The sequence below is a fragment of the Eutrigla gurnardus genome, assembly GCF_963514095.1.
Source record: "Eutrigla gurnardus genome assembly, chromosome: 4".
Classification (NCBI taxonomy): Eukaryota; Metazoa; Chordata; class Actinopteri; order Perciformes; family Triglidae; genus Eutrigla; species Eutrigla gurnardus.
In genome coordinates this window covers 8,885,981-8,901,577 of record NC_139918.1, presented here as the reverse complement: position 1 = coordinate 8,901,577, position 15,597 = coordinate 8,885,981, and the positions used below count along the sequence as shown (strand labels likewise).

The 15,597-nt window shown below is 44.5% G+C and overlaps 1 protein-coding gene across 7 annotated transcripts in view; it reads right to left on the bottom strand.

The window, feature by feature from the left end:
• Positions 1 to 15,597, bottom strand: part of rasal2 (RAS protein activator like 2) — a 75,975-nt gene that overhangs the window by 6,786 nt on the left and 53,592 nt on the right. For 6 of the 7 annotated variants that reach the window (XR_014597057.1, XM_084008189.1, XM_084008186.1 and 3 more), the window contains 8 exons: positions 9,827 to 9,980; positions 8,604 to 8,702; positions 7,880 to 8,434; positions 7,386 to 7,530; positions 5,062 to 5,206; positions 3,532 to 3,771; positions 2,520 to 2,721; positions 318 to 517 (listed from right to left, as the gene is read on the bottom strand). Coding sequence is in view for 6 of the 7 variants with exons in the window: in XM_084008189.1 (XP_083864315.1) it covers positions 318 to 517; positions 2,520 to 2,721; positions 3,532 to 3,771; positions 5,062 to 5,206; positions 7,386 to 7,530; positions 7,880 to 8,434; positions 8,604 to 8,702; positions 9,827 to 9,980 (1,740 nt within the window). In the remaining variant the exon portion in view is untranslated. The remainder of the gene's footprint in view (positions 1 to 317; positions 518 to 2,519; positions 2,722 to 3,531; positions 3,772 to 5,061; positions 5,207 to 7,385; positions 7,531 to 7,879; positions 8,435 to 8,603; positions 8,703 to 9,826; positions 9,981 to 15,597) is intronic. The other variant, XM_084008187.1, reaches the window with a different exon arrangement.

Sequence of the window (15,597 nt, the reverse complement as noted above, 5' to 3'; positions counted from 1 at the left end):
GCCTCAGTCTGATTAACGGCATCAGATTTCAGATCACATGTTATTTCAAGTTGTCTTGGTTTCTTTACAAACAGCATTCTAGTGGCCTGATGTTTATTATCAGCAACCGCAAATACATTTATCCAAATGAAACAATAAAAACGTGTAAAATAGTTCCAGTGATGACTGTTTTAAATATTTCCAAATCCTACATTTAAGACATTATATGTCAATACATGCTTGTTGCGATGTTAGCCATTAGAAACACTTCATCACTGTGTTTGTTACACCAGAGCCGTTTGGTTGACTGGGAGTCTAACTCCGATCTTTCTGCTTACCTGTCGGCGGGGTCCTCAAAGATCCGCTGTAACCCGGACGACAGGCTGCCGCTGATGTTGTGTGCAGAGTCGTGGTCCTGGAAGCGTCTCAGCTGCTGCTGGACGGGCGTCGGAGCAGAAAGGCAGCGAGAGATGTCTCCCAGAATCCTCGGCAGCGGACCCAGCTTGGCTACGGTGGCCTGAAGGAAGGAATTTTCACCCTGGGGTCGCCGTGTGTGTGTGTGTGTTTGTAGATGGTTTGAATGGAAGCACCAGGATGCAGTGGTGGGAGAGCGAAACCAACATGGCGGGAACAGAGAGAGTCGGCCAGAAAGGAATTGAACAGAAGGAGGGGGGGGGGGAAATAAACATGAGGGAAACTTAATGGAAACAAAAATCAAACCAACTAGAACAACATGCTTCTACTGAACAGAACCACAGCTGACACTGCAGAGTCATGCTGAGACTGAGCTCAGACGGGTTAGACACAGCACAGCCGGGGGGAGGAAGGGGGTGGGGGGGTGAGGGGAGGAAGGGGGTGGGGGGTGAGGAGGGGGGAGGAAGGGGAGTTCAGGCCATGCTGTGAAGTTCAGCCACGCAGCGTAATGGGGTTAAATGAACGTGATGAGGTGATCTTTGCCACTGATGTTACATCATTCAATGTTGTACACGACACACCCATCATCACCGATCAATAACTGAGCACTCAGTTAACACACAGGCTGCTTATGGGTAGTAATTAGTCTGGTTGATGGTTCTATATGTTCATTTTTATATAATATCTATTTCGATGTGGTCCATAGTGAGGTGTCTTAACCACAGACTAAATACAAGAAGCTGACGTAAACCAACGCTGAAGAGATTTAACCTGCATTCTCTCTACTGGCCATCAGGGGGCAACCCGTCTCCCATTGCATGGGAGTCTATGAGAAAATGACCCGACTGTGAGTGATGGTCTCAGGTAGTAGCGACCTGTCAATCAGCAGGTAGCCCCGCCCCTAAAGCATCCCCTGCTTTCTGGTCTGCTGGACTCTAAATGGACCATAATGTACTAAATGAACATCATGCTGGATTGAAGAAGACTTGAAACTAGAGATTGAGACCATAAACTCATGTTTACAATGTTTACCGAGATAATACATCAAGAGAGAAGTAGGACCATTTTCTCATAGACTTGCAATCCGGCATCTTTTAGCAACCAGAGGTGTCGCCCCCTGATGGCCAGTAGGAAGAATGCAAGTTTAAGGCACTTCTGGAGTGACTTCTTTCTCTGCTCAGGTAGACATTACTCCACTACAGCTTCACAGAGATAATCGTTGTTTGATGACATTTTAACACCATTCTTGTGACTGTGTGGAACTCAAATACTGCTGTTTTTGCAGAAAGTCCTCACAATGTTATACTATTTGGAAACAGAAAATGCAGCTGTTTTAGCCACGACGTTTCTGTCACAATCAATGATTTCAATCAACCAAACGTGGTTGTTCTTCCAGATTATGTTCACGACTCAAGATAACAGATCTAATAACATGCTTCTAATCGGCACATAGATGTTGAAAGATGTTTGTGTGTTTTTGCACAGCTTTGGTGTCACATTTGGTTTTCACTGTCTGTGATCCACAAATGAATGTTGTGTTTAAGAGTTGGTGGAAACGCTCCGGCATGTCTATGGGTTTGTTTGTTCCCAGTTTTGTCACCAATATAAAGAGTCATTATCTCCACGTAGGAGTCGGCTTCTCTGCAGACAGTTATCACCATACAGCTAATTGTATCTAATTCATTCAATTCAATGTGTCCACTGTTGTTATCTGTCATTTCTGTAATTGTCTATTGTGATGTTTTACTCTGATTTGTTTTATTTATTCAACTTATTTTTTGAACTTATCGGGACCATCAACCTGTCAGGGACTAAGGATGGAAATAAGCCTTTGGCTATTCCTGTTCTTTGAAATGTTCATCAATATATCTCAGTCTCCATCCGACACACACGCACACACGCACACGCACACACACACGCACGCACACACGCACACACGCACACACGCGCACACACGCACACGCACGCGCACGCGCACGCGCACACGCACACGCACACGCACGCGCACGCGCGCGCACGCGCACGCGCACGCGCACACGCACGCGCACGCGCACGCGCACGCGCACACGCACACGCACACGCACACACACACACACACACACACACACACACACACACACACACACCTTGTCCAGCTGAGAGACGACCTCCCACAGCAGAGCATGCAGCACTGACAGCTCGCGGCCGAGGTCGATGTAACCCTCGAAGCCCGGCGTGTTGGAGAGCGTCTCCGGGTTGGAGATCTCCGACAGGAAACGCATCATCCCTGCCCACTCATGCTCCAGGAAGTCGTTCATAAAGGCCATGTACTCCTCTTTATTTCCAAACCTGCAGACGACACGCAGACATCTCCAAAGTCAGAAACACTTTTCCATGAGTTTAGATATCATTAAATATTCTCCTAAAGCTGTATTTGTTGACTCCTTGGAAATCTACAAGCAAGTTGTGTTTGAAAGATCCCAGATAATTGTCTCTTTTGTCTACAATAACAGTAATAACAATATCTGGTATCGCTAGAGAGTGGAAATCCAGAGCTCTCTGATGCATCAAAACACACAGCAGGGAAAAATCACATTCAAGCTGCTTCGATACAGCCACCAGGTGGCGACAGCATCAAGGATGGTAATGATACCTGTTGCAGCTCCGTGGGCCTTTGCATTTTCAATGTATCTACCGATAAACCATGGGGATCGTCATTCATTAGATTATGGATCAATAATGATTGTGTTTATTACTATTTCAATGTTCTGTGTTATTTGTTACATGGCTTTTTGGAAATAAACAGTTTTGGAGTCAACCTCCCAGTAAACAGTCACTACGGCCTGAGATCGCCTGATTAAGTCTTTATAAATGATGTCATAGAAACATACAGTGACAGTTGAGACAAACCACAAGTGACGTAGAATGGCGACACCAAACCTGCACAAATGTCATAGACAAGCAAGTTCAAGTCAGGTTTAAGATCACTTTAGGTTTATGGGAGATTCTTTAGCAACAACCCAGTATGAAGTAAAGCTGACCCTGGGTCTGTAGGGTTCAGCTCCATGAACGCTCCATCACATCCTGTCTGAACTATAAGTGCTGATCAGGGTCAGTCTCTCAGAGCAGCGCGGCTGCTGGCGATCTGCAGACACTCACTTGGTGAAGTTGGCGAGGTTCTGGATGACCTTAGCGATGAGCGTGAGCGTCCGAGACGTCCGCTCGTCCGGATACTCCTGCATCAGGTTGAAGAGCGACGGCGACATGATGGCGGGGCACAGGAACCTCAGGAACAGCGAGGCACTGATCAGACGCTTGCTGATGTCCTGCTGGTGGCCGCGAGCCACGCAGTGCTGCTTCCACGACGCAAACACTTCCTTCAGCTCCCGAGGAAACACGCTGGAGACACCAAGGCTCAGGTCAGCCTTCAATACTCTTAGATACCTAGTACTAGTGTGTACTGGGACTACAGGGGAGTGTGTACTGGGACTACAGGTGTGAGGTGTGAGTGTGTACTGGGACTACAGGTGTGAGGTGTGAGTGTGTACTGGGACTACAGGTGTGAGTGTGTACTGGGACTACAGGTGTGAGTGTGTACTGGGACTACAGGTGTGAGTGTGTACCGGGACTACAGGTGAGTGTGTACTGGGACTACAGGTGTGAGTGTGTACTGGGACTACAGGTGTGAGTGTGTACTGGGACTACAGGTGTGAGTGTGTACTGGGACTACAGGTGAGTGTGTACTGGGACTACAGGTGTGAGTGTGTACTGGGACTACAGGTGAGTGTGTACTGGGACTACAGGTGTGAGTGTGTACTGGGACTACAGGTGAGTGTGTACTGGGACTACAGGTGTGAGTGTGTACTGGGACTACAGGTGTGAGGTGTGAGTGTGTACTGGGACTACAGGGGAGTGTGTACTGGGACTACAGGTGTGAGGTGTGAGTGTGTACTGGGACTACAGGTGTGAGTGTGTACTGGGACTACAGGTGTGAGTGTGTACTGGGACTACAGGTGTGAGTGTGTACTGGGACTACAGGTGTGAGTGTGTACTGGGACTACAGGTGTGAGTGTGTACTGGGACTACAGGTGAGTGTGTACTGGGACTACAGGTGTGAGTGTGTACTGGGACTACAGGTGTGAGTGTGTACTGGGACTACAGGTGTGAGTGTGTACTGGGACTACAGGTGAGTGTGTACTGGGACTACAGGTGTGAGTGTGTACTGGGACTACAGGTGTGAGTGTGTACTGGGACTACAGGTGTGAGTGTGTACCGGGACTACAGGTGTGAGTGTGTACTGGGACTACAGGTGTGAGTGTGTACCGGGACTACAGGTGAGTGTGTACTGGGACTACAGGTGTGAGTGTGTACTGGGACTACAGGTGTGAGGTGTGAGTGTGTACTGGGACTACAGGTGAGTGTGTACTGGGACTACAGGTGTGAGTGTGTACTGGGACTACAGGTGTGAGTGTGTACTGGGACTACAGGTGTGAGTGTGTACTGGGACTACAGGTGTGAGTGTGTACTGGGACTACAGGTGTGAGGTGTGAGTGTGTACTGGGACTACAGGTGTGAGGTGTGAGTGTGTACTGGGACTACAGGTGTGAGTGTGTACTGGGACTACAGGTGTGAGGTGTGAGTGTGTACTGGGACTACAGGTGTGAGTGTGTACTGGGACTACACTGGTACCAGTAGGAGTTGATGATCTTGCAGAAAGCCAGCTCACAGCACATCTTCAGGTTGCTCTGGTGTTCGGTCAGCTCACTGCTGGAACAGCGACTGGGATCGACCTCACAGTTCTCATCCGACTCGTAGAGAGCTTTGATGAACTCCCCTGGAGACACAAACACACACTCTAAGGTTGACGTACTTCATTTACAACCACACCAACATGTTAAACATTTACATTTAGGTCATTTAGCAGACGCTTTTGTCCAAAGCGACTTACAATAAGTACATTTGTCAAAAGAAGGAAACAAAGAAACCACAACGAATCATTGCCGATAAAGTAAGAGCTAAAAATAGAACAAGTGTTAGGTCCTCATCTGAGTAACGTAGTACTTCAAGAGCAAAAGTGCTACGATCAGAGTGCTATAGGTAAGGTAAGGTAAGGGGGGGGGGGGGGGGTGTTAGTGGGTCATGCTATGTAGAGTCGAGGTGAACCAGCTCACTTCTCCATTTTCATGCTTGAAATGATTGATTGGCAGTCATGATTGGCAAACCAGTAATAGAGTGACATGACAGGAGCAGAAGATTTATTATTTATATATTGTTATGTGTTTTAATGCTCAGACATACAGCTCAGTGCTGTTTATCATAAGGTTATTGTATTAATTACTATGTGTCTATATCTCCCCTTCATGAGTACTGCTGTCATGAACACTGAAGCTCTGAGAGCAGAGACACCATTTATCTGCTCACTGGGTGACGCAGCAGAACGACATGATGAACGTCAGCTGAACATGAACAGCTGTCCAAATGAAATGGACTCACACACCACAGGAACGTATTCTACGTTTTCAGATGTGAACCTATAAATAAATATTAACAAGGGTGAACATATTTGTATTTTTGAACTCTGGCTTGCTAAGAATAGTTTCATGAAAGCGGATGTGTTGCCTTCGTGATGACAGCAGCTCTCGTGGGACTGTCAGTTTCTTCTTCTCTCACATTCACCAGCGTTTCTGAACTATTTTAGGTTTGGTTGTTTTGTTGCGTTTCTGAAAGAACGTTTAAAGTGAGCACTCCGAGGAAGAGGATGAAGATAATGCAGCAGATGGAGACGGAACACGCTCACGTTTCATCACGCAGCATAAAAATAACTTCATGTGATCTTTGAATGAGAATGAAGATAGTTAAACTACAGCTAGGATCACTGGTAAACTGACAATCGGATGTCTGGAAACAACATTTAAATAAATTAATTCATACAGAAATTAACATTTTCCAAATCATAAAATGCTAAAAAAAGTGTATTGGTTTCTATTTTTATTGTAGTTGTATATACTTTTATTGTTAAGTTAATGTGAGTTAAAAAAAAAAACCTGCTTGCATTAATGTCAATATTATAACGCAATAAAGTCCTTTCAGTAGTTACAAGAATTCACCATTCTGCACTTTCTACTCCAAATAATACTTGAACTGGACTTTCCTGAGAGTCGAGTATGAAAGCATGAATATGAAAGCAGTTGTCCATGAATTATATTGTTTTCCATGAAGACACCCGTCTTTGTCGAGAGCTGGAGTTGGGATGATATGTTTGTGATTCTCCAGCAGGAAAACCAAACCACTGTGGTTTTCTAAATGACGCTGGCTGTGACTGAAAGATGAGCCGGTGTGCTGCGAGGAACCTTAGATGAGTGTGTGAATGAGTGGGCAACCCTCAGGACGGAGTTTGTGGGCAACAACGATCTGTAAGTAGATTACACTGAATTTCTTCATGAAGCATTTTCTGTTAGGTATGTTTCAGTACATCGAGCTGATACTGTGAAACCGTAGAAGAAGGTTGTTTTTGTCTGTTTGGGGGGACAGAGCAGCGTTAGGGGGAGATATCAGGTACACAGTACACATGTACTAGATGTACCTTTCTGCTGATACTGTTACTTCTATTACTACTCTCACTACATGTATCATTCCTGTCATATGGGTTGACTATGTTGTATTTGTTGCTGTTTATTTTGTTCACATGGCATCTATTGCTCTTCTGTCCACCCTACGAGAGGGATCCCTCCTCCGGGTCCCTCCCTGAGGTTTCCTCTCTTTTTTCTCTGTTTAAAAGGTTTTTTTCTGGAGTTTTTCCTCATTCGACGGAGGGTCACGGAATAGAGGATGGCATAGGCTGGACACATTGTAATGCTCTCCTAGGCATATTTGTGATTTGGCGGCTAAATGAATCAAACTGAATTTAATAGCAACATCTGAAAGCTGGGAAGATGGAGATTGATTTGAGAGTGTCGAGGTGTTGCTGCTCCGTCTCCAGCTTGTGGTCGTTACAGGAATTACATGAGGCTCACCAAGTGCATCGTGCAGGTATTTCTGTCCCACCAGCTTCAGATATTCCTCGATAGCTTTCGTGGCGAGCGTGTTCTCCCTGAAGATCAGGACGTCGTGGTCTGCGCAGCGGTCCACCTCCGACATCACCAGGTCTGTCAGGAAGTCCTGGACAGGAGGAAGAGCGGACGATGAGTGTGTGGACACACGAGTTAGACAGAACATAAATGAACATCATGCTGGATGGAAGAAGACCTGAAACTAGAGATTGAGACCGTAAACTCATGTTAAAATGTTTAGAAATAGGCTCATTCTCTCATAGACTTCTATACAATCAGAGAGGAGTCGCCCCCTGATGGCCAGAAATGAGAATACAGGTTAAAGGCACTTCAGCGTTTGGCTTCACTTTTCACAACCGGAGGTTGCCGCCTGGTACAGACATAAGAGAGCAAGTAAGTGTGTGTTCCTAGAGCGACTCCTCTAACAGCAGGTTCCTGATTGGCTGTTGGACTCTGACCTTTGCCCTCCCGGTGCTCTGCAGGATGTGAACCAGGGCGCAGGCCATCTCCTCCTTGTTCTTGACGCTGATGACGGGCTCCAGCACCGAACACAGCATGGAGTAGTTGTTGGTGATGAACTCGGCAAACTCCTTGTACTGCTCCATGGGCAGGATGGAGATGGTCTGGAAGCGGGACTTGATGCGGATCGAAGGCCCCCCTCCTTTGGTCTTGCTGGTGGTGGGCATGCTGACCGGATACCACTTCTCCACAAACTGCCGGCCCGTCACGCCCGACACCGGGATGTTCACCAGGCCCACGTAGTTGTTCTTGTCCTTCTTCTTCTTCTTGTCCACGTCGCGGTAGATGTGCACGGTGATGCTGTGCATGGGGGGCAGGCTGGAGAAGTCGAAGTACTCGCCCCAGAACAGACTGTCGTGGCGAGTCTTGCTGGTGGTTCGGGCGTACAGGACGTCGTCCAGACACAGCTCGCAGAAATACTTCTTCTTAGGCGGCAGGTCTTTGGCTTCGATGATCCACAGGCGCAGCAGGTTCTCCGCCCGCCGACAGTTGTCCTGGAAACACAAACACCGGTTCAATTATTTCAACGCCATTTTCGTGGAACGGAAATACCTATCATCTGGCATCCGTACGGTGTTGTATTTTCAAGTTAAACAGAATAATCAGCAGCAGGGACAAAGCAGGGAGTGAGAAATAAGTCCCTGGAAGTTCTCCGTGTCTCACCTTGTTGGGCTGAATGGTCCTCCTGAGGTTCTCCATCCACTTGTCTCTCTCTGACGATGAGGTGCAGCTGAAACACTTGCTGCCTCCCGAGTACGTCACCTGACAGACAGAGAGTGAGAGGGGTCACTGTGACGTCATTCAAACCACGGAGACTGGATCTCCGCGTGTCGACAATTCATTATTCAGGTCCTTATTCAACAAAATGAAGTAATAAAATCTCTTCATTTTATTGGTATTTGTACTGTTATTACATCTTATTATTATTATCATTATTGTGTTTACTAATAGTATTATAGGTATAATAATGAATATACGACTCTCTGTTGCTCCTCCAGAGCAGCCTACTACTCATCTTTAATAGAGGAAAATAAAAACAACCCTAGATTTCTTTTCAGTACTGTAGCCAGGCTGACAAAGAGTCACAGCTCTACTGAGCCATGCATTCCTAGAGATGTTAGTAGTAACGACTTTATTAACTTTTTTAATGATAAAATTCTAGCAATCCGCGACAAAATTACTTGCATCTTGCCTTCAATTGGAACCGCGTTACCCTCAAACTCAGGAGTTTTAGAACTAGCATTAAGACCTGATATATATTTAGACTGCTTTTCTCCAATCAACCTAAACCAACTAACGTCAATGATCTCTTCTTCTAAACCTTCAACCTGTCTCCTAGACCCGATACCAACCAGGCTACTGAAAGAAGTCTTACCCTTAGTTAGCGCGTCGCTATTAGATATGATCAATGTGTCTTTATTAACAGGCTATGTGCCACAGTCATTTAAAGTAGCTGTAATTAAACCTCTTCTTAAGAAGCCTACTCTAGATCCAGGGGTTTTATCAAACTACAGACCAATATCAAAACTTCCTTTTCTCTCTAAGATCCTTGAGAAAGTAGTCGCCAATCAGCTGTGTGACTTTCTCAACAATAACAGTCTACTTGAGGACTTCCAGTCAGGATTATGAGTACATCATAGTACAGAGACAGCTCTGGTGAAAATTACAAATGACCTTCTTATTGCTTCTGACAAAGGACATAGTTCTGAATATGGGGCATGAAGTGGGCATACGTCGTGTAAATCCCTGCATCTGAATGTATCATTCTCTCTCTGAGCATACATGTGATAAATCACCTGATCAGTTCCTCTAACCCTTGATGAACGTGTCTAATAATAATAATAATCATAATAATAATAATAATAAGGACAGTGCCTGGTCCTCACCTCAAAGCAGAACTCCTGTCCCAGGATGCTGCTATGCAGCGGTTTGATGAACACGTCCTCCTCCATGCTCAGGTCCAGAGCCTCGACCGCGCTGCCTGGGCTCAGCAAAGACTCATGGGAGGTCGACTCCTTCAGTTTGGGGAGCGCACGAGATCTAGGAGACAAGAGGAAAAGGTAAATTCAAGAAATGGATATGAGAATAAAAACAACGCTGCCAGGGGGCGCCGCTGAGCGCAACACAGGTTTGCAGCGTTCAAGGTCGTCACCAGAGCTGCCTGCTGCCGACAGCAGCAATACCTACGAAAAACAACCACAGAGCCAGGTGAGTGGAGCTCCCCAGAGCATCCCTCCTCCTCCCACTCGACTCCCCCCTTTGCTCCCACCGTCCTCCCACCTTGACCCCCCCCCCCCACCCCCCCAGAAGCAGAGAGCAACGTTCACCGCCAACGCCTCCGAGCACAGCGTCGCCTTTGTGTAGCTTCCCTGTAGTCCAGCGGTCGGTAAACAAGGTCCTGGGACGGTACCAGGCGCATTGGGCCTCCGGGAGCATTTCCATGGCAACGGCCTCTCCCGGAGAGAGCGGGCGCTAGGCAGCGAGCGTGATGCAGCGAGACGTTTAACTACAGACTCGGGGGGAGACGGATGCAGCCGTCAGAGGTTCAACAAGGGAAGGTCAACGGAAAAAAACAGCAGCTTCATCAGCAGGAGAAGAACATCAGCTGTCAGACGCTAAAATGATTTTCCATCGACATCTGAAGCCTCTTTGTGGTTCCTGGGAACACTGGGACAACCCCGTGTTTCCCACAGGATTCTGTGAGACTATGGTGTGTGGACCTCGACCCCTCCTCTTGTATGTGCAAAAAAGTTGGTTAACTTGCCACCAGTACTTTACTTGAGTATTATTGCGTTTATTCAGAAAGGATAAGGCCCCGAGCACCGGTAACGTCACGCCTGCAAAGGCCCTGCTGTATTTCACGCAGCTTTAATATTCGATTTATACTTCTACTCCACTTTGTCTCGGAGGGAAATATACTGCACATATTTTTTCTGAAATAAGGTCCCGTGGGGGATGCCAGAAGGGGATGGGACTTCGCCTCTCTATCGATATGAATGGTGACACAGCAAAAAAGGTGACACCAACAAGGCATGATTGATGAGACAGGGTCGGCACATCATCCTGATGCACTGAGGACAGTCAGCACCGCTTGAGCTGCCAGTTCCTCCTCGCAGCTGTAAAAAAGTTGTGGCACGTTTTTGAGTTAATTTGCTTTGATGGCACGTCCAGCAATGGGACTATGGCACATGCACACAGGCATTGCAATGAAGGGATGGACCAGCAGGTGGCGGTAACGTAACACTTACCGATACCAACCTCTGTGAAACTCAGCAGAGGACTTTTACATCATAAAGATATTATGTTCCAGAACATGTACCAACGATAACCGGCGAAGCATCCGTCACAGATTCAAACACGGCATCAGCCGATGGAGTTGGCCCGTCTAAGGTCGTGACCCTTCACATGCTCGTCTCTGGGATATTACTGCTTTCACTCACAACATTTTCCTTGAAATGTTACAAGGTTTAGAGTAGAAAAGTGGTGGTACAGATTTCCCTGAGCATGTCAGAGCTCAGTAAGTGCTTCCTCCTCTTCCTCTGACGGCGGAGGATCAGGTTTCCATCATAATGCAGGAGACCAGCCCTTCGCGTGTGTGTGTGTGTGTGTGTGTGTGTGTGTGTGTGTGTGTGTGTGTGTGTGTGTGTGTGTGTGTGTGTGTGTGTGTGTGTGTGTGTGTGTGTGTGTGTGTGTTGGAGAGTTGCAGCTCCAGGCCACCTGATTAAATCCACCTTTTCAACAAAATGATTAATCTCCGAAGGTCAGATTGAACTTTTTCTCTGCAGATGAGTCAACAGCCTGCTGATGCCGGTACTAAACAAGTCAAACATAAAAGTAATCATGTACTAGTTTCATAATGACACTGGCAAACATGTAAGAACGGTCAGATCTCTGGTCTTCTCTATGACCAGCTGACGGTTCCCTCTCGGTTTTCTCTCCCTAGAAACGTCAGTGATGACAGGAGGAGAATCTCAACGCTGATCCACTTTCCTGACACAGCATCAAGCCACATTCTTTCAAATTGTGATATTTGAAAAATAATGATGCAATTTTTTTCATATTCCCCTCATTTGCATTGTGTCTCCCTGCATGAATTCCCATCTTTGTTTGTATGTCTCTTTACATTTGATGTGAAGAGGTTTAGAGCCGGTCCTGATGTGGGGACGGTGTTTCCCTCTGAGACGTAGAAAGTTGCCCAAAGTGGTAATAACCAAGTAAAGTACAAGTACCTTAAAACTGTACTTGTATACATTACTTGAGTAAATGTAAGTCTTAGTTACTTTCCACCGCGGGATCCGATTGGCTGATGGATTTACAGGCGTCAGTGAAGCGAGTCTGATGTTGTCATCAGTGTTGATCCCAAACCACTAATCCAGGTTTACGTAACTCATCTGACACAGCAGGAGGATTACACACACACACACACACACACACACAGATATACACACACACACACGCACAGATATACACACACACACGTCACACACACACACACGCACACGCACAGATATATACTCACACACACACACACGCATAGATATACACACACACACACATGCATAGATATATACACACACACACACACACACACACACACACACACACAGCACCTGTAAACCCAGCCTTTCCACTACGGGGAAACGACCTGGCTGCGGAGAGGCTCCGCCCACACAAATCATGAAACTGTACAAATCATGAAACTGTGGCGCGACACAGCATCGTATCACAATCGTGGCAATTCTTTTTTATTATATAAACTGAGTTTTGCATTTGCGATCTGCACAAACTGTATCACAGAACAACCGTGATGCACCTGGAGGCTTTGTCAAGACGGCAGCGATACGGCATGTAACGTTACGTAACGTTACACCATGGGTCATCTATTGTTATTAACTTTAACAGCCATGTACGACTGGAAACTAAACCAACATTACAGACTGTTGTTACAAACTGTGAATGGTTTCACCACAGGGATGCAAAGAAACATGTGATTATCTGAACTGCATATTAGTCCAGTTATTAAATAAAGCAATTATAAGTTTTAAGTAAAAAAAATCCTGGTTCTCCAGTTCAGGGCTGCAAGACAGTTAATCAATTAATCTGTGTGTCACATCAATCCTTTTATCGTAATACTCATATCACAAAGTCACAATAATATCATATTGTGACTTTGTGATAATATCTTATCGTGGGGCCTGCTAGTAATGACTCACAAATACTGATGTCATGGAAAATGAGAATCATGGCAGTTTAACTTTGTATGAGGCAGCAACATAATTGTAGGGTGAAGTGTGTCCTGCCACAAAGAGTCAGACTACTATACACAAACCAGGAGACGCTGGTCTAGCGTCGTAGCGTAACTAGAGATCAAACACTGGCTCGACGTGTGAGCCGCAAAAAAAACAGCAACATGCAACCCATTTCAAACTAAAGGATTATGGAAGGCCAAACCCACCAAAAGAAAGAAAGAATGAAATGAATATGCCGTTAAATGCATCAAAAATATTCTTAAACTGAAACCAGGCATCAACGAAATGGTAGCATGTGACCAGAGTCAATACATTGATATTTCAGTTTTTGGAAATGGACAAAGAAAATACAGAAAGAAAGAAATCTGGGGAAATAAAAAGAGGGAAAATAATACACATGAAGACGTGCCAGCCAATCTCAAAGTGATTCATCGCTCAGGTTTGAAGTGTTTTAATCAGGCGGCCACCGTCAAAAACACTGATTCAAGTAAATCATTCATTTTGAAATGAAACTTCTGTCTTAACGTATACGTTTGAGTAAGTATGTTGCCAAGTGAATCAAATTATTTACTAGAGCCCGACCGATATATCTGCGGGCCGATATTATCAGCCGATATTAGACATTTTCCAAGCTATCGGCATTTATCGGCATTTATCGGCATTTATAATGGCCGATAAAAGAATACGAAACACCCTCATAGAACTTAACAGAATTTGTCTCCAGTCTACCAAGTCTTTTAATTCTGGTAACTTTGTGTTTGGTTGTTGTTGTTATTGTGTTTTTGTTCAAAAGGACTTTAAGTTTTATATCTTAAGTTTGTATTTTTATACATTTTATTTATCAGAACTTTAATATATTTTGATGTTCCTCTGTTCCGTTGTGACAATAAAATAAACAAGTTTATTTTTAAACTGCATTATCATATTATTTTAGTGAAGACTCATATATAACTACAAATAACTAATGTTAGGGAAATCTGTTAATGTTTTGTTACTCGTTTCTGAAATAATATATATATATATATATATATATATTATTTACAGGAGATTCCACTTTCCTTTCCTTCTTAAACGAGATGATCTTCTATCAGGTCTGAAACAGTCCTCAGCAACAGCAAGTTTGTCCATCACAGCAAAACTACAAATACTACAAATACACTCACTACTCAGTGAGATGATGATGATGATGATGAAGCACCAGAGCCGCTGCCACCACACACACACGCACACGCACGCGCACACACACACACACACACACACACACACACACACACACACAGTCCTACCTGAACCTCAGAGTTTTGGAGAGCTGAGATATTCGAGCTCTCCGGAGGAGAGAAGACGAACCGTCCATCAGGAATTAGAGCTCAGAGCTGACTGATAAGAGAGATGCTGTGTGTGTGTGTGTGTGTGTGTGTGTGTGTGTGTGTGTGCGCAAAGCATTATCCTCCTGTCCAGCTGGCTGACATTCTGTCGACTACAAAGCTCGACACACACACACACACACACACACACACAGCATCTCTTAACTACATGCAGCGGTTCATTATTCATGATAGTGCCGTTACTATTTTTAATAATAATGTTACCATATGATAACAATATTAAGGGTTTTGTCCCGCTAAGCAGAAATTCATGTATTAAAATGTATCATAAAAGGACAATTACTACTGAAATAATGAAAGCTAGATGTCAGCGATGATATTTTTCCATTTATATTTTTCAACTTATTTATCCGTTTATTTTTCTTTTCCATTTCGTCCATATTTATTTATCTACAGTAGGCCTATTTGCAATTTTATTTTGCATTTAAATTTTTCAAAAAAAAAAAAAAAAAACAATTCTCAATCTATTTTTTATTTTCAATTTTCAATGTATTCTACTATTTTCTATTGTCATTATTTCCATTTATTTATTTATTTTCATTCTTCCTGTTTATTTATTTAACTATCCATCTATTTTTTTTCTTGTCCATATCGTTTTACATTTATTCATTTTTCTTTCTTTTCCATTTTCATTATTCTCTTCATTTATTAGTTTATTTAATTTTTTCTATTAATTATTAATTTTTACCATTGTTTGGGATTACTTGTTCCGTTTGTACTGTGATGAATAAGTTGAAGATTTAAAAATAAGAAAGTTATTGAATAATGCAAGTGTCACCTTACAGTCATTTCCGTTCATGTTGTGCTTTAGTGGAATTTGCAATCAATCACATTACCAATAACTCGTTAGTGAGCCGACGGCTCCCTTAAAGGTCGGGGGTCACGGGGCAGCCGGTAGTCCACGCACATAACAAAAAGCCATGTCTGCTCATCCAAGACTCAAACTGATCAGAAAAGGCATCATTATCCGATTATCCGATCTATCATCATGATGGATGTTTGCTCCGCCGTATCAAAGCAAGC